The sequence below is a fragment of the Mytilus trossulus genome, chromosome 2 (assembly GCF_036588685.1).
Source record: "Mytilus trossulus isolate FHL-02 chromosome 2, PNRI_Mtr1.1.1.hap1, whole genome shotgun sequence".
Taxonomy (NCBI): Eukaryota; Metazoa; Mollusca; class Bivalvia; order Mytilida; family Mytilidae; genus Mytilus; species Mytilus trossulus.
Window position 1 is genome coordinate 92699185 of NC_086374.1, and position 25521 is coordinate 92724705.

Genomic DNA, 25521 nt, shown 5'->3' on the forward strand with positions numbered 1-25521 from the left:
AAGTTTATATGGTTGTTTGCATTGTACAGCATTTTGGCAATTTATCTTACCCTTTCACAATTGTGTATTATAACAAAAGTTAAATTGTTTATCTTTCTTTTATTCTTAGGATATAATGGACCCATGTGAAAAGGCTTTAGGAAAGCTACAGTTAATATCTGGACAGAAAGCTAAAGCATAATCAAATACCCATCATGCACCTGATTGCTCATTGAACTAAGATGTGAACTCTAGACAGTCCATATGGATTGGATCAGAATAAAGAGTGAACTTTAACAATATTTTATGGTTGAGAAGATAATATGTATTGTAAAGATAAACACTAAACAGAATATGCACCATAGAATATTTTATTTAAGCATTAGTCTTTTGTAGCATGATAACTGCCAAAACAATGAGGAACCAATTTGACAGGAATAATGTATTATTTAGGGCCTTTATAAAAACTTTGATGAAAAAATGGTCACACTTGAAATTGCAAGGCTAACTTTTGTTTTGGAAAGAATGAATATTACAAATATCAACACTAAGAAGGTTTCTAAAAGGTTACAAATAGTATTAACTAGTATTAAAATGGTATATTTGATTCATTTGGCAGAATTCAGTTTTTTTAGCAAGATTCTGACATTTTATACATGTATATTATTAGTTTTAAGTCCACAAGCAATCATATCTTATGTGTATTTTTGAATCTAAAATATGGCATTCTTTATGACACGTAAAAATGGCAATAAAATATAGTTTTGATTGACTGCAAGTATCTTATGTTATATATACATATGCAGGTCAGAAGATAAATTTATATTGTTACTTATTTATCGTTGAGAGCCTTTGGTGCCAGTTTGAAAGATATTGTAAATTAAGGGATGTTAGAATTACAATGTTGAGTATTTTTGTGTCTTAGACTGAATAATATGGTACAATTTACTGGTAATCAGTATTTTTATAGTCCATGCCATACACTGAACTCAAACTACTATTGTATTATTTGTGAATTTCATGTTTTGTATGACACATTTTATCTGTGATATTGTCAACTGTGATTTGTTTTTTATTCTTATTGTTTTTAAGACGTGTTATGTATATGGTATTTTTTATGACATTTTTATCAAATAAAATTAAAAAACCTTTTGAGAGTTTTGAGTAAGTGCAAATACTTTTGTTTGTCCTGTAAGTCAATCCATGTTAATAAAATGCACAAAACTATCAGATGAACGGCATTAGTAGTATACAGCTGATCAATAGTAAATTGTTTAAGCAAAAACAAAACCGGGTCACAAACCAAAATGGAAGGAAATACATCAAATATAAGAGGAAAACAAATGAACAGAAACACTGCGACAAAAACCAACACTTACATCCATAGAAAGTATTAGAAACAGACTATTTGATAACAACTGCCATATTCCTGACTTTGTAAATGAACTTTGTTACCAGAGATGAGCAAAAGATATGATGTACATATATGTGCACACAACAATGTTGAAAGTATAAAACATAATCATGCACATGCTGAACTGTCTCACCTCCTTCACTTATGATTAAATTTATGTTGAAATTCTGTTATTCGAAGCTGAAGGTTTCAACAAAACTTCCACAAGTATCACATACACTAAACATTATCAACAATCCATGAAAATGATGCCAGGGTCAGATGAACTCCATCAGACTGATATTGGAATTATTTTATGCACAAAATATAGTTACTCTAAGGTCATGCCAGCTGTATGTAACGGAGAAACAGACAAAATCACAAAGAAACTTCCCATTAAACAATTGCAATGAACCATAAAATGTGGTCAAAGCAAAACAAATCCTGCCAGGCAGATATGTTAACTTAACAACCATTCCGTACACTAAATGTTGTTGACCTTCTACTAATAGCATAGGAGAAACTGACAAAACCATGAAAACTTTACACTGAACAATGTACCATGAAAATGAGGTATAAGATCATATGAAACCTGCCAGACCGACTTACAATCTTTCAATACACTGATTGTAATGGCTCTAAAGCTTATACAATATGAGAAATAATTACACTGAAAATTATGCCAAATAGACCAAGCATGGATAGTTTGGTGAAAATTGACAGAAATTGTCTCAATTTCAGCCACATTTTGTCATAACAGAGTGCATGGTTAAACAACCCATAATCATTTAAGTAAGAAAGGAACATAGAAAATGATCGTGCAAGTGGCGGATCCATGTACTTTGGACACATACTTGTTTAAATTTCTTGGCTCACATTTTGAAAATTGCATGATTTTAAGACACGTTTCCTACAATAGTAGAGGGGCATTATGTTTTCTGGTCTGCGTTCGTTTGTTAGTCAGTCCATCCGTCTTTCCAGCTTCATGTTCAAGTTTTTGGTCAAGGTAGTTTTTGATGTAGTTGAAGTCTAATCAACTTGAAACTTAGAACACATGTTCCGCCAAACTAGACTTTTGACCCCAATTTCATGGTCCACTGACCATAGAAAATGAAAGTGCGCGATTCAGATTAAAGTTTTTGGTCAAGGTAGTTCCTGATGAAGTTGAAGTCCAATCAACTTGAAACTGAGTTTTCATGTTCCTAATGAAATGATCTTTCTAATTTTAAAGCCAAATTAGAATTTTTACCACAATTTCACAGTCCACTGAACATAGAAAATGAAAGTGCGAGTTTCAGGTTCAAGTTTTTGGTCAAGGTAGCTTTTGATCAAGTCAGAAGTCCAATCAACTTGAAACTTAGTACACATATTTCTTCTTATGGTATGATCTTTTTTATTTCAATGCAAAATATATTTTTTACCCAATTTCACAGTCCATTGAACATGGAAAATGATAGCGCAAGTGGGGAATCCATGTACTTTAGACACATTCTTGTGAATTAAATAAATAAAAAAAACAAATTTGTTGGGCACAAAATTTATTTGTTTCTGTGCCTCACATAAACATGTGTTAGTGGGGTCCTAGTTGACATGTCAGGGTTTTTTAGTTTATAAGAATCAAGATAATAACAGAAAATAACTATCAGTAGAATGCTACAAGGTTCTTTGGGTTTTGCTCATTGTTGAAGGTTTTCGGTGAACTATAGTTAACCAATCTCTGATGGAGAGTTTTTATTGACAATCAAATCTTGTTAATCTTCCTTCCTGTATTGTGGAGTTTTATTATTACAAAAATGCAACTTGGTTATAATCGCAATAATTAAAACACCATTTTGAAATTCTGTTTATGAATTAAGGAGGTTCAAGGGTACAAAAAATTTAGCAAAAATTTAAACATTTTTTTCTTCATTACAAATTTTATCTGTGACACATAAGTTGTTACTTTATGATATGGGACAAAAAAACAACAAAAAAATCAATTTGTTTTGGCCTAAGATGACTTTCAAAAAATTTTATCTTTGAAAAAGCTCCAAATTATCTCCCTTTGGTGAAAAATTGTCATTTTTTTTTGCATTGAAATTGAAATATCTTTTTAAACTCATCGGTGACTTATATTTTAATTTTTTTTTCAAATTAACTGCACTTAAACTCAACTATTGTACAATTTAGGCAATTTCTATAACTTATAACCGTGAGCCCGCTTTAATGGGATTTTTCTCCATATGGCAATAATCAAAATTGCATTTTAATTTAAAATGTCAAAATCCCAATAATAAATGCAAGCAAAAATTTTCGAATTTACAATAATCTATATAACAGAAGGTATCAAAACAAAAGACTAAAATCTATTTTAGATTTATTTATACGATGACGAATAATATTCATCTTCTAGTTCAAAGAGTTCAACAGACATCTCATCCTTCAAGTTCATCAATGTTTTGTCACATTCACTTTGTATGTTTTTATACAGTTGAGTGTTAGTGGTGATGGACTCATTCACTGATGGAAAGTCATTTAATACAAGAAACTGTTTGAGATCTGATACCAGCTTCATTAGAGATTCTCCAGCCCTTCCCTGCAAAAAAAAAAATTAGAAATTTTAATTTAGTACATACACATATAAAACTTAGAGGGAAAATCTTACCAATTGTATCATCTGCCTTAAATCTGTTTAGGATTTTCCTTTCTGCAGGTATGTTATTATATTTTGAATTATAGGAGACTTGAGAAAAAGTTACTGGTGAAATATTGGACTTACAAAAACTGGCTATTTTATAATCTTTAAAATAAAGAATGGATATGAGGAATGTGTCAAAGAGTCCACTCTTGGCAATACATTAAAATACGTTGCATGTCAACCTCTGTATTATGTTATAATATTTGGTTAAGTTTATATCTCATACACTTCTGGCAATATCTTTAACTCTTGCTGGTGAGACCTTGCCAAAAACCATGGCATATTCACAGTCGACTTATCGTGCAAGTATCTGATTTTGCTATAATGCTGGAATTGTACTTACAATGTATCACTTTTTCACAATCTTTTTTTTCAATTTTCATTCCATTTTGAACTTTTTTATCTTATAAAAACACAATTAATACCTGTACAGTCATCATGGTCATGACAGTGAAACAATCAGTGTTTGTATTTTCAAATAAAATATCTCCCAAACCTTTAATCCACACTTGGTATCCACTAAGAATTAAGTGGATCCCATAGTATGTGTAGTTTATTGGAATACTTACAATATTAGAAGCTCTGACTTGCATTTCATACTGGTCCTGCTCCGTCTGAGTCATCTTTGCAATCTGGGAATCCTCCTCTACCTGCCAATACAAATGTCATGCTCCAGATTAATAAATATAACCCAATACATGCATCTAAACCATCAACATTTTCTTTTTTGTCCTTGATATTCCGTTTCAATTTCTTACACTGACCACTTTAAAAGTTCCATTGAAAAAGATCAATATATTTGATTACAGACAGTGTTTATACTTGTTCAACAATTTCTATATAAGATTTTGAACAAATTTCTATTGTTTATAATTTGCTGTTTCAGAATCTAATGGATTCTGGGTATTTTTTCTAATGCATACACCTAAATGTAATGATTGGTTTAAAACGTTCTAACAATGGAAATTCAACCAATGAACTAAATAAAGGTAATTTTCATGTTGTTGTATGAACAATGAGATAAACCATAGTCCTTTAGTTATTAGAATCTAAAGGACTATGGTTTACCTTTAAAGGGGAATTGTTGGACTTACTAATGTCCTACAGAGGTGTTTTGGAATTTTTACAAATGTATTTCAGAATCTTTTTTCTATTTAAACGAAAAAAGTATATTAATATTTATGAAAAAATTACATCATTGTCATGTTTGTCATGTAAACAAACTACTTGATCAGAATTTCAATTTTCCTTATTTGGTGATGAAATTCAGTGCTGTTTATTTTAAATAGTAGGCCTAATTAACCTTCTCAGATAATCTGTAAAAGTAAAATTTCTGTATTAACATACATTTCAAAAAATTAATCTTATAAACAAAATTTGTCTCTTTGGTACACTCACCCTAGCTAGTCGTATTATTTCTGTAAAGTTATCAAACATGGACCTGACATCATCCTTTAACTTTTTGTGGTAGGTTTTTAACAAAGCCTCTTTTGTCTGTGATATTGCTCTTTGAGGTTGAGACATGATGTATCTATTTCAAACAACCATAACTACAAGAAAATTGTTATTATAATTTAATATTGGTAAATATAGGATAAATAGAGATTCCACCACTCAGGATTCACTCAGGTTCATCATAATCTTTTGGCTAATATGGCAGTATTTACACCACAAATTTTACTCTGAGTACAGACAAATCTGTGCACCTGCAAAAGTTTTAAAGCATGGGTGGACCTAGGAAATCAAATTTTAAATGCAATTTATGTTTAAGAAAATAATAAACTTTTCTGGATTTTGCTATCTATCATGTCTATTGTTTCTTCATTCCTGCAAAACATACAAAAATAAACTAAGTTGGGAAAAAGTTTGAGAAGCCCTATAACATATGACCTCAAGGGCATTCTTTACTTTATTTATTTACTATAGATCTCTTATAAAAAAAAAAATACTATCAATTTTTACGGCGTAGGAAGGCGCCCAGAAAAAAATAAAATAGCCTTCTTGTCATGGTTGTTGTTGTAGGAAGGCGTTGATGTAAGGCGTCAAAGAAAAAAAATATAATAGCCTTTCAAGACGTCATAATTATTTGGACTATCTAAATAGTAGAACGTCCCATTCCCCTGGTTATAAATTAGGGACTAGGAGTGGAAGATGTATCTATCTTTACCGCTCTTTCTTGACCGCATATACTAGTTGTTTCTTTAAATAAAAAAAGAGAGGTAGCTCACCAAAAGTTATCTTGACAATACCACAAACAAATGTTAGACGAGATTGAAATTATTCTTTTGTAATTTTTTTCCTCAACTAAAATGCATCAAACATTTTATTGATTTAGATTTTCACATGTTTTCGACCCTAAGTACATTTCGGCCCTTTTGTTTGTAAATAAGGATTATTTATGTCTTATACCTGAGACTACTATAACACAAACAGACTGTAGTCTCAGCTTATATCAATCAAGCGGAAATTTATTCATCAACAATATACACAGTTTTACAGAAAAATCTGTGGATTTTAATTGGAGACAACACTCCATCCAAGTAGTCAACATTATAGGTCAAAGTATACTGTCTTCAACATGGAGCCTTGGCTCACCGTGACGGAACAGCTAGCTATAAAGGGCCCCAACACATTGCTAGCTAGTACAAAACCAGATTCGAAGTCGATTTTAAAAGCTCCCTAGAGCTACTTTGTTTACAAAGTGTTACTTTGTTTACTTTGTATCGACAATAAATAAAACTTTGATTTGATTTGATTTAGATTCAAACGGAAAAACCAACGGTATATAATCTATATAAATAAATCGTAATGGTTCTATTTTTACCCATGTCTGTCATATTGGTTGCAAGATAGGATCATCAGACACTTTTTAAAAACTAGATATCCTAATGCTGATTGTGGAAAGTTTAGTTACATGTTAATTTGTCACTCAGTTGTTTTTAGGAAAAGACTTCAATTGTAAAAGATTACAGACATTTACGAAAAATTGTTATTTGACTTTAAAGGGCAGTTACTCTTAATGGGGTCAATTGACCATTTTGGTCATTTAAGTTATTTGTAGATCCGACTTTGCTGAACATTATTGCTGTTTACAGTTAATCTCTATCTATAATAATATTCAAGATAAAAACAAAACAAAACAAAAAACTTCAAAATTTGGCTTAAAACTAGTACGTATAATGGCATCAACCTAACAACGACTTGTTTGATTCGTCTGAAAATTTCATGACAGATAGATCTTATAGTCAATATAATACTTCCATGGGTTACAAACTAAAAGTAACTAAAGTGTGGCGGTCTTCGCGGCAATCAAGTTTATAATGATGCATAGGCTAGTCTAGTCTCGTGCAATTATAAGAGTACTGTGGGCACATATTAAATACTTAGTCTATCGCATGAGAAGGGGACATCCGCATTCCGAATTACATTGTAAAATGATATGTGTTATCGATTTGGAAATATATTTTGTGGAGCATTTAACAGAACAACCCGACAATATATATTAACATTGTGTTTTAGGAAACTTGTGTGATTTTGGTATCCAGTATGTTGTAGGGATGCCAGAGTTTTGCATCTCAGTTGTGACGTATCTAGAAAATCCTTGAGTTTGGCGTAATGAAAGATAGTTGATTATAAATAACAGTATTTTACAATCAAACAACTTAATCCAATTTCATATGACCAATGTTCCATATCGGGAAGTTTAAATATTAATACAAGAGACTCACTGGGTTCACATATACTCTATTTATCCATCCAACATATATGAGACATTAAAGATCTGAAAAGTCTAATTTCCATGTCCCGTCTTTCACCAGTATTTTTTTTATTCAGGCATCTTTTAGGAAACTTTTAAGTTCAAGTTCAGTATTAACTAGAGTATATAATGCACCAACTGCAACAATTTAAACATTCTTTTTAATATTGCTTCTAACAAAAAAAATATAATTTAAAGGATCAATCCTCCAAAAAATCATGTCCCCTGTTATTTTCTGAAAATTAAACCATTCAAAGAATATCTAAATTAAGTAAACAGCCTTCCATTTTCACAAATCAGATAGATTATATAAAACACTTCTCCATTAATTACTGGTCTGATTTTGTTTAAACTAAGGCATGTAAGAAAATTTTGAATTTTTAAGGGTATTTCAAATGTTGTCCCCAGGTGTAATTTCTTTCCTGTTACCCCTGGGTTTTTCCACCTGTCATGGGACACGTTTGAAAGACCAACATTTTATTTATTTTTATGTAATGTGAAGAGCATCATTGCCTGAATAGGTGAATAGCAGCCCGTTTGAAAAATGTGAACTCCCTAAAGATCAGAATTTTGAGAAAATAATTGTGTTGTTCTCTCCTGTTACAGCCTTTTTGTTTACCTTCTGAGAATATTTCATTGTCAGCACCATAACAGTACACGTTTTTTTTTTATAGTATCTTATCAAATTGATATGTAGATGGAATTAAACTTCAACATAATAATTCAAGTAAATGAACAAAAAGGACGTTATGTCATGTTACTTGATAAAAAGTAACAGCTCAACCATAATCAGTAACAGGAAGGATGTTCAAGACAATTTCACTGAAATATTCAAAAAGTTAATTTACTATATACCAACCATTTCATTTAATATAAGCTATCATCACCATATTAAATAAATTTCTAAATGATATACAGTATATTGAATGAAAAATAGGTTTTTTTTTGCTTTTAATAACAGCAGATAACATTGTGCAATTCTAGTAACAGAAAGAAATTTATTTTAGAATTTTTCATTACCTAGGCAGGTTTTTCATCTTGCAAACACAGTTTCAAAGGATAATTGACATTGTTTGATGTTATCTTCCAATTGTGACCACTCTGAAATGATTTATCTTTCTTAAACTATAAAATAAAGCATTTTTTGGAGGGAAAAATTATTTCCAACTCTGTTTTGTTACCGTTGTCCTGTTACTCAAGATTTTTTCATGTTACCGACATTCTGATTATATTTTATTATATTTTCTAAACCTTTTGTATTGCAAATGCTAAAAGCAATGATTGACATTTGATAAACTATTACAGAATATACTAGTAAACCACAAATAGTATATTAAACTAATTACTTATTCCTTATTCCCATTAGAAGCTTTAAAAAATTAATTCACTTTGGTATTGATATGCCAAAAAATTTTTGGTAACATTTTAAAAATTGCCATTGTTTCCACACTGTTTGAATTACAGACAACAGTTCCTAGATTCTCAAATTATGTGTGTTCTTCGATTTGTACTATTAAAATACCGGGTCTAAAGACATTTTTGGTTTTTTTTTCTTTTTGCCAAAAATTATACTTATCCAGATATTGTCTCATATACAATTAGTTCATAAGACATATTTACAAAACAGTAAGTCACATGGCGACATACATTAATAACCCGCCGCTCGAAGATCGAAAGCGGGGTGAACCGGTGCGTCACATGTTTCTCTCTCAGTTTTCGTTTCGAAATTAGCTTTTTTAAAGCATGATCATAGATCATCATAGAAACCTATGAAAATATAAATAAAGGTTCTTACATAAAAAAAATAATGAAATATAACGAAAGCACTTTATTCTGTTCACTCTATATATGATCGTTTATAAACGAGTCTAAATCGAAAACTACGTTCAAACCCATAATTGCGATGGATAAAAACCTCAATTTTTATACGTGTGCATGTAAAACAAATTTCATTGTAGAAGGGTCTAAAAACAGCACAACAACTTTTTCCAAAAGACCAAAAAAGTAAAAAGTATATTTAAACAAAACGCATTTGACTAACAGGTTGAACAACTGATGTTCTTTAACCCTGCTGACTGCCATTGGCGATTCCCAAATAAAATTGATCACTACTAGAGATGTAACAAAATGGATCTTAATATAATTTTAATACTAAACAGAAGAGAAAAAAAACTAGTCCGGATTTCGACAATAAATGTCTCGTATTTGGAAGGCCATATAAAAAGTACCCTCATTTTTAGAAAGAGTACCCTCTTTTTTAGATAGACTCTTGAATGTTGTTTGTGCTGTTTTTATACCCTTTTACAATGAAACTTGTTTTACATGCACACGTATAAAAATTGTGGTTTTTATCCAACGCAATTATGGGTTTGAACGTAGTTTTCAATTTAGACTCGTTTATAAACGATCATATACAAAACTGACTCTTGAATTTGAAGAGTCAATATAGGATGAACGGATCATATAAATTGGAGGGAAAATATGATGCAAGCCCAATCGAAAAAATATAAACGAGTCTAAATTGAAAACTATGTTCAAACCTATGATTGCGTTTGATAAAAAAAAAACGCTATTTTTATACGTGTGCATGTAAAACAAATTTCGTTGTTCGTATAGTACACATAAATGTGTATAATTTTTCAAGAGTTAAAACAAAATGTCTTGTGAAATGAGCAAATAATTTGATATATACCAATGATTTTCGATTTGTAGCCGTGTCATAGCTAGGCTGATTCTTAACATTTTGGGTCGATTATAAATTATAAGGGCGAAAGTATAAAGTTCCACAACCGGAAGTGAATATTGATGCTTTGTCTCTTCCGGTTAAGTCAACATGGTGGGTGAACTGTTTCTAAATAACAAATTTTCAATCTGCCCTTATCTTTGTAATCCTATATTATATTCATCAGAATACTTGATTATAACTTCACTGTATATCATTTAAGTCTGTTACACTGCAAATGTATGATTTTAATATTGTTAAAATTGGATGTCCGATCAAAATTGCTAGTTTACTAGCGACTATATCCATTCAGCATACATTGAGTTGAAAAACACGTATACATATTTATTATTGGTATGCTAAACCTTCAGTATGATTTGGGTTGAACCTGTCTTTTAAAGTGACAAAAGGAAGAGACTAGTGTTCGAATTGCTAAATATACTTTGCGTGAATGTTTGGCAAGTACTTGTCTTGTGAAGGTAAATTTTAAAGTCGGCATCGCCGCATGCATTGAAACTTAAACGGAGAAACTTGAGTTATTATATAGCTGACTGTCATGCAAATGCCTTTTACATTTAAGTCATGATATCAAATAGAAAGTAAATGTGTTTTTTGTACCACCAGTTTCCATGCACATGTTGCAAAAACTTGATGTTCTACAGTGAATGAAAGAACAGCAAACACTGACACATGTCATTCCAAAAAGATAACATTTAAAAGCAGATATTGACGTGTAAAAAGTAATGAACAATTGATACCCAATTTATATAATTTCAAGGCCGTTAATTTTCACCAGAAGCAAAGAAGCAGTGCATCTATTTTTGTAAGGGCAAATATCCACTTTTCATTTTATATTAGGACAAGATTTGATGTCCCACAGCCCCAGCTTGTCTGGCAAAACAGCCATTAGATGCCAGAGTAATCTCTGAATACTTCAAGCCAGACCTTAGATTACATTTTATCAAAGTTGGGTTGGATTCAGTAGGCTTGTACTGAAATTTGCCTTAGCTGTATGGCTAAACTTTAAGGAATTTTGGTTATCCATGCTCTTCAACTTCGTACTTCATTTGTTTTGTTTTTTTGATATTTTTTTATTTGTATTTCACTTATAAGTCTTATGCAGACAAAACACGTGTCTGGCCTAAATTAAAAAATCGGGTATTTATGATGAGTTGATTTACAAGCCTGCAAGCACTTTAACAAGCCAATGCCATAGAACTTGGGCTTGAGGGTAAAGACTGATGGGACAGAAATTTCTACAAAAATAAATAAACAAGTTAGAATTGAAATATAAAAGGCAGTGATTTCACCAAAGTTCTGACAATAAAATTAAAATATAGTGTGCCTAGTAGATTCAAACTAAAAATGTGCTAATGCAGGGTGATTAGGGGTTTGGAACCCCCCTTTATTTTTGGACGATCAATGCATTTGAATGGGGACATGTGTTGTAACTCCCACCCACTTTGTCCTGGATTAAGAAACCCCACCCCCTTTTTAAAAATGACTGGATCTGCCCCTGTAATGCTATAAGATGATGAAATTTTCCATTAATCCATTCTCTGACAACATATGAAGTAACAATGACAACACCAGCTCTGTGTAATAAGGTGACGGTGAATCTTTAATGCAAGGTTTTCTTGTGTTTAGGGTGACCTTGAACTTTATCGTCTAGTTATGGATTGTGTTGATGAAGAGAGCTTGGCTCTGATTATAGCCCTCCATTAACACTTGTATATCACAATTAATGATGTAATGGCACAATTGATCTTTGGGTGTTTATTTACCTTCTATTTTATTGTTAAGTGTTGAACCCCACTCACCCCAAAATAAATTTTAAAACATAAAACCTTTAACATGTATAAAAAAATGAAATAATCCTAGATCAGGGTCTAGACCAACTAATTTAACATTTAAGTTAGTATAACTCGTCATGTAGCTACAAGCACAAATAATAAAAATTGCAGGGGTTCACCTACATTAAGTTGTGAAGATAAAAGAACCCTAGAAAATTGTCTTTACTACATGTAGTTTACTGAAATCTTTTGTCTAAATAGTCGGGAGCCTGTAAGTCGGTGGTTGTCGTTTGATTTTTTGTTACATATTTGTTCTTTTTTATACAAATATGGCCGTTAGTTTCCTCATATGAATTGTTTTACATTGTCATATAGGGGCCTTTCATAGCTGACTCGGCTGTATGGGCTTTGCTCATCGTTGAAGGCTGTGCAGTGACCTAAAGTTGTTAATGTCTGTCATTTTGGTCTCTTGTGGACAGTTGTCTCATTGGCAATCAAGCCACATCTTCTTTTTTTTATATCAAACTGATATTTACTGATAATGATGGATTTTTAAGTGAAAATTATCCCGAACATTGTTAATCCAAACCAAATTATGACTCGATCGGTAAATCACCATTTTACTAGTATTGCTATAACATGATGAAATTTTCCATTAATCCATTCTCTTACAACATATGAAGTAACAATGACAACACCAGCTCTGTGTAATAAGGTGACAGCGATGTCTTTAATGCAAGGTTTTCTTGTATTAAGGATGACCTTGAACTTTATCGTCTAGTTGTGGAATTTGTTAATGAAGAGAGCTTGGCTCAGATTATAGCCCTCCATAAATGCTTGTTAATCACAATAAATGATTCAATGGCACATTTCATTGATTAGTGTTTGCCTACATGTACCTATAAAGGCTAGCAAGTGTAATTAAATAAAAAAAAAAAATTTAACATCACTTTAAAAAGAGGAAGAAAAATTGAAATTACCCAAGGTCACCTTTCTATCCTAGACTTGGTATAAATGAAATAACCACAGCCAAACAAAAGAAAATTTTCTGTGGTTCACTTGCATCAGTTTGGAAAGTAAGAAAACTGATTCATCTAAATATTGACTTTACTAATTATAAAAAATAAATTTTGAAATAGTCATCAATCTGATATAGTATTGCAATTTTTAGCAAAATTCATGAAAAAAGGATTAATCCAAACCAAATTATATCTCAACCAGTAAATCACTGTTTATTTGGTATTGCTACAACATGATGAAATTTTCCATTAATCCATTCTCTTACAACATATGAAGTAACAATGACAACACCAGCTCTGTGTAGTAAGGTGATGGCAAGTCCTAAATGCAAGGTTTTCTTGTGTTATGGGTGACCTTGAACTTTATCGTCTAGTTATGGAATTTGTTGATGAAGAGAGCTTGGCTCTGATTATAGCAATCAAGATGAAGCATACAGACAATTTGTGTGAAAAAGATGGCATCTATGCCTCTCATTTTGAAAAAAAAGTTGTTCTGTGCATTTTTACAAAACTTTAATCACAAGGTAGTTCAGAAGCTATCTTCAATAGATTTGGGAAAAATCACTGAAACGATCTTTTAAGACTCTAAAAGGTCCAGATAATAATTGCTTATAGTTAAACTGTCTTTTTACATTTGCCTATAACAAAATATATTTTTTGGCTTGGGAATCAATAACATGAAAGGAATGAAGAATGAAAAAAGTGTTAGTCTTAATTTTGTAGTAATGAAAAAAGTGTTAGTCTTAATTTTGTAGTATCTAAATTTACTGACAAACCTGTACTATGTTCTTACTATGAATTATCATTTAGTATTTTATTCCAAGAAGAATGATAAGTGTCAAGCTTGAACATGATGAAATTTTCCATTAATCCATTCTCTGACAACATATGAAGTAACAATGACAACACCAGCTCTGTGTTATAAGGTGACGGTGAGCCCTAAACCCAAGGTTTTCTTGTGTTACGGGTGACCCTAAACTTTATCGTCTAGTTATGGATTGTGTTGTTGAAGATAGTTTGGCTCTGATTATTGCTTGGCATTTTTAACACATCTAAAGTTATTAAATTATCAAGCCTTAGTACCCTTCAAATATATCCAGACAAACAATAGGTAACAAATCAAGATGTTTAACTAACTATAATTTATTTTGTAGCCCATTAAAAAGGGGAAAAAGAAGAAGGTGGCATCTGCCCCTTCTGTTATCAAGAAGGCCATAGAAACCAAAAAGACTGTCAACCCCCTGATAGAAAAAAGACCAAGGAACTTTGGCATTGGTAAGTTGGCATATACTAAGCTCTGATAAACAAAAGATACAAACCTCAATGTTAATTTATTTGTTGAGAAATAACTGTATTTTTAAGTTTGTTTTCAGATTGGTTAGAAGTAATGACAAAATTTTCCAGCATTCATGAAAATCTCGATGTTTGAAATAGTTATATGAAACCACTGTAGTCTGTACATGCTACATATACAATCTGTAGAAAAACATGTAAAATGGCAAAATAATGGAAGTTAATATTGACTCATTTGCTGAGGTGTTATATGCACACTTTTGTGTTCAATTAATTACAAAAATCTTTGACTTGCTGGTTCTTAGTTCTGTACTAAATGATGCAATGACTTCAAAATTTTTTTTTATAGAGAATGAATTTTAATTACAGGCCAAGATATTCAGCCTAAGAGGGATCTCAGCCGTTTTGTCAGATGGCCTAAGTATATCAGACTCCAGAGACAGAAGGCTGTGTTACTTAGGAGATTGAAGGTTCCACCACCAATCAACCAGTTTAGACAAGCTCTTGATAGACAAACAGGTAAATCCATCATTGTATTCGTCTGTCAGCAAATAAAATGGGCAGAAAGGCTTTTTGCTGTCAACATTTAAGATTTTTAATTTTTGGCTTAGCATCAGAAAGAGGCAAGAATTGACCATAAATATGGTCACATAAACTTGAAACTAATACTAATACTACACCATGATCATCATAAATATGCCAAATGAGGGTTCTGACATAATTTTGCACTTGTAATACTAGACATGGAAATATAAAAGTGCCAGTGAGTCATGATGTCTTATGTACATGATGGACATAACATTTTTGTTTGTAAATGAATAATTTGTGATATATATATTAGCTCAAAAATGCACTTGAAATTACCAACTATTTTTAATTAATGATCATAAAAACATAAAAAAAGTTTCAATATGTACGAGTGAGAATGGCATTTACAAGCATTTGAACGATGATGATAAACATATTTGCTATTTGAGAGCAGCATGATACAAAAAAATCTACCACCTAGATCTCTGAGTTCAAATTCTTGAAATGTACAACTCTTTTGAAGTATATTTCCATATTTTTTATATGAAAACTGATGTTGTGTACATGTATGTTGCTTTAACTTGAAACAAAGTGGTGAAATTCGAACAAAAATTTAACAAGAGTAAAAAGTACATGGAGTATAAACAAACAATTTGTATGTATATTTAAGAATGTCTATGATATTTTAGCCACCCAGGTATTCAGGCTGTTGGAAAAATACAAGCCAGAAACAAAACAGCAGAAAAGACTGCGTCTGAAAGCTCGTGCTGAAGAACGTGCTGATGGGAAAGACGACAAACCAACAAAAAGACCACCAGTTGTAAGATCTGGTATCAACACAGTTACCAATCTGGTAGAGCAGAAGAAAGCACAACTTGTTATCATCGCTCATGATGTTGAACCACTTGAAGTAAATATATAAACAAATATTCTGCTCGTTAAACATGGGGGGGGGGGGGGGGGGGTAAGAGAACTTTTTGTAATAGTATGCAAAATAAAGTTATTCTTCTTTTCCAAAGCAATTCTAATTGAAAATCAAAGGAAAAGTATGTCAAGACAATAATATATTAATTTGCTTTAAATGTAATAATCTTGAGATGTTTTGGTATCTTTGTCCACAATTATTTGGTGATTAATAATTGTCATTGGGAGAGGAGGGGAAAAAGTAAAGCTGACAAATATTTGGAGATGACTAAGAAAACATCTCTTGTTAAAATACAACAATGTTATCCAAGACAAACATGAATGTCTTTCTGCCTTATGGCTAGCATAGGCAGATTTAGAGAGTGGGCCCAGGCCCCCCCTTTTTGGGAAAAAAATGGTTGCTTATATAGGAAATCACTGGAGCGGGCCCCCTCTTAGCGCAGTCAGTAGGCCCCCTTTTATGAAAATTTCTAGATCCGCCAGTGGCTAGGATAGACTTTATCCACAAATACACTTTCATGTGGGTTTGTAAGCATGAAATGAGAATCTTCAGATACTATGCAGAAAAAGTATGTTAGATAGCAGTGATGCATGAATTTCTTCACCTGAATACTCTATGTGGATCAACATATCGAGCTTTTTAAGTCTGAGCTTTCTAACATGATTTATATTTGAAATTTCTGGTAAATAACCATCTTTGCTGGCCAAATCCCCAATGCAAATTTCCATAAAAATGAAACATATTTCCTTAAAGTTGAAATCCATGATAATTTCAAAGCTGATTTTTATTTTCATTAACAAGAGTTGTTATTTTTGTCGGTGTATTGAATAATTTATAATCTGAAGGTATTTCTTGCTCTTTGTGTAAATAGTTAAAAGTAATTGTGGTTTTAGTTTAAAATTTGTGTTTTGCTCTAGCTTTTGTGAAATTTTAAGGAAAGGTTTTAATTACAGTGATATTCTGTCAATCAAGGGCCTAATGCAAGTTAGAATTCAATATATTATAAATTCAGTCTTGTATACAGGGAAATCAAAAGAAGAACCTGATCTAATATATTTAACTGTTCATAAATTTATAGTCGTTACAATCTATAATAATAATTGGCTTCTTAAATACTAGTTAGATCTCCCCATGAACATGTACATAAACCTGAGAATTTCAATCAAAATTTGGTGATAATGATGAAGACAATATTTGCTATCTGATGCAAATTGATGGATAACAAATCTACCACCTAGATCTCTGAATTCAGAATTTTGATGAAAAGCTGGGTTTTTAATTAAACAGTTATTTTTGTTTAGTCTGTTTAAAAATATCTAGATTAAAATGACTCCAGTTTTGCCAGAGAATTGAAAGAAATAGTCTAATTAACTGCTGCTGTCAATCATTATTATCAATGGTAAATTTCTCAACAAATACTACAAGTCAACTAGGCTACCTTGCCTATCATGTGTATTGTATATGAACCCGGAAACTTATACTTATACTAAAAAAAAGCATATGAAATGTGCCTGTGCATCAGTAGGTTGTCTTGAAGCAAGTGACAGTTTAATATTTACCAAAACTTCGATAAGGAAAAAGAAATTTTGTTCCAATAAAAAAACTATTGAAATTATAACTTATATTAAAATCTGAATAGTGATGAGAAAAATATTTGCTATCTGATGTAAGTTGATGGATAAAAATTCTACCACCTAGATCTCTGAATTCAGAATTTTTGTAATTTTATAGAATAACACTAGAGTCTAGAATTTTAAAGAATTCAATATTCTTAATTACCATTATAAACTCATTTAAATCACTTTTGTTGCATTGGAAGTTTGAAATGATAAGTTTTTCCTGTTTTCAGATTGTGATCTTTTTACCAGCTCTCTGCAGAAAGATGGGTGTTCCATATTGTATTGTTAAAGGAAAACAAAGACTTGGACGTGTTGTACACCGAAAAACATGTACATCTTTAGCTATTACAACTGTTAACCCGTGAGTAGTGTATCAAAGATCAGCCATGGTTAGCTGTGACAATTATACCTAGGCCCCAAATAAAAAGGATGTGTGTTTACTGTACCCCTTCCTACCGTAAAGTTTTTTGGTCATTTTTGATAAAGCACTGTTAAAGTCACAATGTTCCTTAGACTCGATGTAAAAAAAAACTAACTACCTTCCCTGGTTTTTCTCCAGCATGTGACCGTAAACACTTTTTTTTTGCCTTAAAGTTATATACAAGGAAGGTGGTTTTTGTGATAAATGACCCCACCTTGATATGCCATTCATTTGAAAGATACCTCCATCAAGTATCATGTTGAATACAAAATAAAAAGCTTTTTATGCAGGTTGTCAGTTTATATGACATTCAATGGGTAGTGTAATGTTTAATAAAATAGACCTTTTACATCATTAAAACTTGTAAAGTATAATCCGGAATTCAGTGCCTGTATACCACATACCTACAAAATTAATATTTTTTACATTTATAGAATTTGATGAATTTAAGTTCTGATAACAAAAATAATTTATGAAAACACTTACTGGCAATGATGTAAAAAAAGAATTTCTTCACCTGACACTTTAATGAAGATAAAAAAACGAGCTTTTTAAAACTGAGCCAGCATTATATATATCTTGAGCAGATAAAGTCTAGGTAAATGAATTGGTTTTTGTTTCGAAACACTGAAAAATATAATCCAAAAGCTTGTAAAAGACCTAAACATGCAGAAGTGCAAAGAATTATGTACATTCTATAAGAAATGTTATGGTGTATAAGGGTGGATATAGTCCTATTCTCCCACTGACACTACTGACGACAAGGTCATGACAAAGCCATAGTTGCTGAAAGTGATGTTAAACACAAAAAAAAATGCCAATAATATTTAAGTACATATTGAATTTGAATTATGGAAGTACACCACTAATTCATGGTCCCATTGCTTTCTATGTTAAATTCCTCCGTTTCAAGCAGGCACACCTCTTTTATTTTAAGTTCAAATAAAGTGGCAATCATTGCATTTCAAAGCAACACTTTATGGTGTCTTGTACTGAAAAAATCAACATACCTTGCATGGCATATAAGAAAGAACTGGTTCCCAGAACTTCAGATGTACCAAAACAGGTACTTTAGATCTGACAAACAGAAAATGTACCCTCTTTTTACAATTTGATGCAGTTTTTTTAATATTCAAAACTAAAAGTCCAAAAGTGTTCTACAATGATCACTAGTCCTTCAGCTTTCATTTGATACCAACAATACCTAAATATTCTACATATTTTGAAAGTTACACTCATGCGTAGGAACTATTTTGTGTTAAATATGTACTACTTTCTGGTATGTGCTTTCTGGCCGGGTCTGAATTAGTGGTGTTACACCTTATGCCACAGTTAAATCCAAATAAAACTTGATGGGGATTAAAGAGTTCTTTGCAGTTCCACAACCCTTTCTATGATAGCATGATTTTAATTAAGTTGGTCAGAGAGCATGTGTAAAGAATTTCCATTTTTGAGAAGTTATTTATTATACTGTTAATGTTAGCAATGATGATTTAAGAATTTCTTCACCTGACAGAATTCATGAAGATTAAAATCCGAGCTTTTTAAAACTGAGCTAACAATAATTATTTTTTATTTTGTCAATGGTAAAATGTTTTCATCTTTGGGCATTAAGTGAATTAATGAAAGACTTTTAAAAAACGTGAGTAATGTTTCCGTTTGATCTGGGTAAAAGGCCAGAATCTAACCAAGTTTTAGGTTTTACTTTGATTGACCAATAATAATTAAAGTAAGAAAACACTCTTTTTAAACTAAGATTAAAAATTTGAATCCATCAATTGTTGATGGTTGGTTTGGACAAACTTTACTTCAACAAATAATTTTGGTATGTGTTTAACATGATGAAGGCTTTTCCAGAACTAATTGTAGGGGAGGGGGAATGGAAGGCATTTTTATTAATAATTTGATGGGTGGTGATTATTTAAGAATGATTGCTTGACAAATATCCAATTTGAAATGTATGCTTCTGCTGTTGTTTTTGTCGAGCCTTCGACTTTAGTCGAAAAAGAGAGACTAAGCGATCCTACATTCCGTCGGCGGCGTCAACAAATATTCACTCTGTGGTTAAAGTTTTTGAAATTTTTATAACTTTCTTAAACTATACTGGATTTCTACCAAACTTTGACAGAAGCTTGTTTATGATCATAAGATAATATCCAGAAGTAAATTTTGTAAAAATAAAATTTCATTTTTTCCGAATTTTACTTATAAATGGACTTAGATTTTTCTGCAGGGAAACATAACATTCACTCTGTGGTTGAAGTTTTTAGAATTTTAATAACTTTCTTAAACTATCCTGGGTTTGTACCAAACTTGGACAGAAGCTTGTTTATGATCATAAGATAGTATCCAGAAGTAAATTTTGTAAATAAATAAATCCATTTTTTCCATATTTTACTTTTAAATGGACTTAGTTTTTTCTGCGGGGAAACATTACATTCACTCTGTGGTTAAAGTTTTTTAAATTTTGATAACTTTCTTCAACTATCATTGGTTTGTAACAAACTTGGACAGAAGCTTGTTTATGATCATAAGATAGTATCCAGAGGCAAAATTTATAAAATAATAAATCCATTTATTCTGTATTTTACCTTTAAATGGACTTAGTTTTTTCTTCGGGGAACCATTACATTCACTCTGTGGTTAAAGTTTATAAAATTTTAATAACTTTCTTAAACTATCCTGGGTTTGTACCAAACTTGGACAAAAGCTTATGTATGATCAGAAGATTGTATCCAGAAGTAAAGTTTGTAAAAAGATTACTCTGTTTTTTATGTAATTTACTTTTAAATGGACTTAGATTTTCTTACAATCATAAAATAGTAACAAGAGGAATATTTTTATTGATTTTTTTCCTCATTGTTGTTGAGCCTGCGATTTACAGCAAAAATAGGCGACACACTGGGTTCCGCGGAACCCTTACAAATTTTTTCTATGGTAGGGTTGTTGTCTCTTTAACACATTCCCCATTTCCATTTTCAATTTTATGGTAGGGTCAAATAAAGTGCCTCCCCCTACAGCCCTTAATGATTGGTTAACTTACATTGTTAGCAATGATGATGCAAGAATTTCTTCACCTGACAATAGTCATGAAGATTAAAATCCGAGCTTTTTAAAACTGAGCTAACAATAGTTTAAACTTTAGTTTGTCAAGCATAATAAGATTCACAAGATTCTTATTTTTTTTTGAAACAATTGTAAAATGTTTTACATGTTTGGACTTTTATAAAATCATTTAAATAAGACTTTTTAAAACATGAGGAATGTTTCGCTTTTATCTGTGTTAAAGGCCAGACTGACCAACTGATAGGTTTTACTTTAATTGACCAATAAAATTAAAGAAGTAAGAAAACAGACTCTTTTAAACCAAGATTAAAAGTTCAAACCCATCAATTGTTGATTGTATTTGTTGAGGTATAGTTTGGACAGACTCTCTAGTTATAATTTTTGTCTGTCTTTAACATGCTTAATGAATTGTTAATTTTCATTGTTAGCAATGATGATGCAAGAATTTCTTCACCTGACAAAAGTCATGAAGATTAAAATCCGAGCTTTTTAAAACTGAGCTAACAATAATTTCATTAATTGTTTATGACTGACAGCTTAAAAAATGCATTGAACTATTCATCTCTATTAGATTCTAGGAGTAGTTTATAACAATTTAAAAATATTTTGCAGAGAGGACAAATCACAATTGAATAAATGTGTAGAAGCTGTAAAGACAAACTTCAACGACAGAGCTGAAGAGGTAAGCTATTAGTTACTTGAATGTTCAAATGTCTTCATTTGGATTTTCCTGAAATATGCTTGTTTGATTTGATAAAAGATCAGAGGTGCATTGCCTAGAGAATTGGATGTTTTTTTTTTACTAAAGGATTTTATATGTTATGCTTTGTTACGTTAAAGTATGTTGTCCTGTTGCAAATTGAGACACTTAGTGACGTTTTGGAAGCTATATAAGTGGTATTTTTTTTACAGTACCGTCAATACCAAAGTACAATAAAGTTATCTCCATTCAAATGCTACTTTTAAAAAAAAGGCAGTTGATAAAAAATTTGTCAGACTCAATGAAGTTCATATAATGTTTAGAGAATTTGTTATGACCATTCCCAGGTCCTTTAAAAAGATGGGATAGATGTAATTGATTTAAAGGATGTTTTCACTTTTGTGATGCATACAGTTTTAATAGGATATGATAAAACATGATTCATATTTTCTTGGCTGTGCCTGAGAAGTGTAAACAGATGGATGTGTCGATATGTGTTTAAATCCGGGTTGGCAACATATAACCAGTGAGAAAAATGGCCTGAGCAATACTCCTGAAATCCAGTTTTCTGATTTTGATTTTAATATGGATGAAAGCACTGGAGCTTGTTTCACAAATATTATTTCGAAAAAAATTGTTACTAAGTTGTATTAAAAAAGTGATTTAAAATGTCTTCAGATAATTTTTTATGCATAAAATTTTACCCTTGTCTGAAGTTTTTACCCTTGTCGACTGGTTTCCATTCTCCAACTTTTAAGTTTGACTAAACCAAATGTTATGAATCTTTTACACAATGCTTATCAGTCTTCACAGTAAACTGTCTACAAGCCTGCAGCTACATTTTTTTGAAAATTTTAGTTGGTTTCTGGTTTGTAGAGAAGAATTTTACAAGCCATGACTGTAGGACTTGTGGTTGAGCATGAAGAATGGCTTATTACCACAAAACTCCGATCTGGTCTGTTCTAGAGTTGTGCCTCTTTATAAATGGGAAAAAATGTAGAAATTTTCATATCCATTCCAAAACATCAGTTTGTCTCGACCAAGTGTTATGAAACTTGTACCTAATGTATAGGAATTGTCTAGGTCAAGTATGGTCAGATTTCCACTTCATTTTACCTGGATTTGACATTCACATTGGATATCTTCATTTCAGAACTAGTTAACCATTGACAAATGTTGTGGGAATTTTTCATTCAGGTTTTAAATGGGCTACATGTAATTGATCTTTGTTCTTTGTTAAGTGACTGGTGGTGATTACATGTTGTTTCTCGCTGGCAATCATACCACATCTTTATTTTTGGCCGGGGATGGATGATGTCCAATAAGATGCACATATTTTTTAGCCCGGACTAAAGGACAGACTACAATGATGGATACTTATAACAGGAAATGATTTAACCATGATTTTACTATTCCTTGGATGTGTCTGAGTAGTCTTCCTTACTGGAAATATCAGTCTAATCAATCTGCATTTAACTAATTTCATAAGGTAGTTATCAGCCACTAGGTTTTTGCTTGCTCAATTTTCTTACTCGTCAATACAATATCTTTTGGACCAACTTATCATTAATTGGTAAATTTCAATTTACAACGACAGATTTGTGTGCATTTGGGCCTATTTTGGGTAATAATTTTAAACATGTAATGTTTAGTCCCAGTGTACTGCAGATCCATTAACTAAATGAAGAATTGCAACTTTTATTTGACTTTTATTTACATTGATAGATACTGTAGAAGATTATTCAAAAGGCAATATAACTTTCTTGCTGCCTGTACCAATAAGGCTTATTATATTCAATAGATCAACAGCTTGTGTTTTGTCTCTATTCTGTTTATCAGATACTTCCTGTATAGTATTAGGGCTCTGAAGAAATTTTGATTTTGAGGGCGTTTTATTTTAAAAGAAATACACCAACGACTGGTTTTTATAATGAGACCACTTTTTCAATGATGGAAACTTATAACAAGAAATGATATAACCATGATTTTACATTCCTTGGATGTGTCTGAGTAGTGGTCTACATTGAAAATAAATTGTCTGATACATTGTATCTGACAGTTTCCACTGGTCAAATAATATTTTTTTCATATACAAATGTGCATTTTTTATATACAAATGTGCAACATTATGGGTTTGATTTAAATAAATGAACACTCAATTAGAATTATTACTTTTATTTACATTTACAAATACTGTAGAACAAGTTTTCTGTGGACTCGGTAGTTGAAAAACACTTTGTATCCACCACATCAGCAGGCTCACATTCTTCCCCCTCCATTCACTTTAATATCAGAAACTTCTTGTTAAGGTGAAAGGGACATTTTAAATTGATTTTGAGGGTGTTTATATCAAAATAAAAATAAGACTGGACTTCATTAGACTTACTTTTACAATGATGGATACTTATAACAAGAAATGATGTAACCATGATTTTACATTCCTTGGATGTGTCTGAGTGTAGTCTTCCTTATTGAATACATTGAAATATCTGTCTAATTAATGTTCTGAACTCTGAATACAGATAATAAATTTCCTTCTCTTGTCCTCCAGTACATGTTTTCTTGATACTGAATAAAAGTCCCTTCACCTTCATCTTGGACTGGGAAAAGAAAGTACAATTAAACATTTAAAAAGACACCTATCAAAAAAAAAAAAGTCACAATGTAACACACTTTTTATTATACTTGTCTCTAGAAACTGAAATAAATATTTACAATAACAAATTTAGTGTTATTAAACTGTATTTATGCGAGTAAATATGAAAAATGTATTAATTGTATTTTTCAGATCCGAAAACACTGGGGTGGTGGTGTTATGGGTAACAAGTCACAGGCTCGTATTACCAAGCAGGAGAAGATCAGAGCTAAAGAACTGGCACAGAAGATGGGTTGAGAGATCCATAGACATTATAAATAAATTATGGCTGAAGAAGAGAATGTTGTTCTTTGTTTAATATATATATATATATTACAGTTTAAGGTGTTGCTCTAGTCAATGCTAGTAAAAATATTATACGCTACAGATGCTTTATACCATAAACTGCCAAATGGCATGATTATTGACATTGGGAAAGGTCAGTAAAAATCACCTGAATATTGTTGCTTTGAAGAGGATTGATTTTTGCATCTTGTGATTTTAGAATATTTCTTGCAACATGTTAAGGTGCTCAGCACAGGGTTCCTGGCATCTGTTTTGATTTCTAGTGGATTATTGTCTCATTGGCATGTGCTTTTGTATTTCATTTTGAATTCATTTTGGACAAACAAAAAACAACTTTATTAACAAGTTTTGGAGTTGTTTTCATTGCTCTAGTATTATGGTCAGTTCACAAATAGGTATAGAGAAACTTCTGGGTGATTGTGACCGTGCAGCCTAAAACTCCATTGGTGTTGCTGGTGGGGAATGTAAGAAGCGAATCGAGCTTAAAACATTTGTGCAGTGCACTTGGATCTCCAAAAAAATTCCAGTTAGCAGTTTCCTTGTGTGATTGAAGTTTCTGTCTGTCGCATGCCATTGTCTTTGACCTCAATTTCATTGTTATTCAACAACTTGAAAAAAAGCTCATTTTGGCATGAGAATTTATCACAAATTATCTGGCACACTGACCTCAACCTTCTTTATTAAAAAT

At 31.5% G+C, this 25521-nt stretch overlaps 3 protein-coding genes and 7 non-coding genes across 12 annotated transcripts in view; 9 read left to right on the plus strand and 1 right to left on the minus strand.

Annotated features, from left to right (window-relative positions):
• Positions 1-1131, plus strand: part of LOC134708378 (serine/threonine kinase-like domain-containing protein STKLD1) — a 32344-nt gene extending 31213 nt beyond the window's left edge. For all 3 annotated transcript variants that reach the window (XM_063568859.1, XM_063568858.1, XM_063568860.1), the window contains one exon: positions 110-1131. In XM_063568859.1, coding sequence (XP_063424929.1) covers positions 110-181 — 72 coding nt within the window. In that variant the 3' untranslated portion in view covers positions 182-1131. The remainder of the gene's footprint in view (positions 1-109) is intronic.
• A 2585-nt stretch (positions 1132-3716) lies between these two features.
• LOC134708375 (mediator of RNA polymerase II transcription subunit 22-like) lies at positions 3717-6391 on the minus strand. The gene is made up of 4 exons (XM_063568856.1): positions 6278-6391; positions 5448-5599; positions 4619-4699; positions 3717-3947 (listed from the first exon to the last, which is right to left on the minus strand). The coding sequence occupies exons 2-4, from the start codon at positions 5571-5573 to the stop codon at positions 3729-3731; spliced, it is 426 nt and encodes a 141-aa protein (XP_063424926.1). The 5' UTR covers positions 5574-5599; positions 6278-6391; the 3' UTR covers positions 3717-3728.
• A 4172-nt stretch (positions 6392-10563) lies between these two features.
• LOC134708376 (large ribosomal subunit protein eL8-like) lies at positions 10564-24829 on the plus strand. Its single transcript, XM_063568857.1, has 7 exons — positions 10564-10642; positions 14495-14615; positions 15003-15152; positions 15851-16071; positions 17936-18066; positions 21805-21874; positions 24681-24829. The coding sequence occupies exons 1-7, from the start codon at positions 10640-10642 to the stop codon at positions 24783-24785; spliced, it is 801 nt and encodes a 266-aa protein (XP_063424927.1). The 5' UTR covers positions 10564-10639; the 3' UTR covers positions 24786-24829.
• On the plus strand, positions 15578-15654 carry LOC134708668 (small nucleolar RNA SNORD24). The gene has a single exon (XR_010105865.1). It is a non-coding gene; the product is annotated as a small nucleolar RNA SNORD24 (small nucleolar RNA).
• Positions 16665-16740, plus strand: LOC134708666 (small nucleolar RNA SNORD36). The gene has a single exon (XR_010105863.1). It is a non-coding gene; the product is annotated as a small nucleolar RNA SNORD36 (small nucleolar RNA).
• On the plus strand, positions 17720-17796 carry LOC134708667 (small nucleolar RNA SNORD24). The gene has a single exon (XR_010105864.1). It is a non-coding gene; the product is annotated as a small nucleolar RNA SNORD24 (small nucleolar RNA).
• LOC134708665 (small nucleolar RNA SNORD36) lies at positions 18613-18692 on the plus strand. Its single transcript, XR_010105862.1, has one exon. It is a non-coding gene; the product is annotated as a small nucleolar RNA SNORD36 (small nucleolar RNA).
• On the plus strand, positions 19607-19685 carry LOC134708695 (small nucleolar RNA SNORD36). The gene has a single exon (XR_010105891.1). It is a non-coding gene; the product is annotated as a small nucleolar RNA SNORD36 (small nucleolar RNA).
• LOC134708664 (small nucleolar RNA SNORD36) lies at positions 21175-21253 on the plus strand. Its single transcript, XR_010105861.1, has one exon. It is a non-coding gene; the product is annotated as a small nucleolar RNA SNORD36 (small nucleolar RNA).
• Positions 21618-21696, plus strand: LOC134708696 (small nucleolar RNA SNORD36). Its single transcript, XR_010105892.1, has one exon. It is a non-coding gene; the product is annotated as a small nucleolar RNA SNORD36 (small nucleolar RNA).
• Positions 24830-25521: the final 692 nt, after the last annotated feature.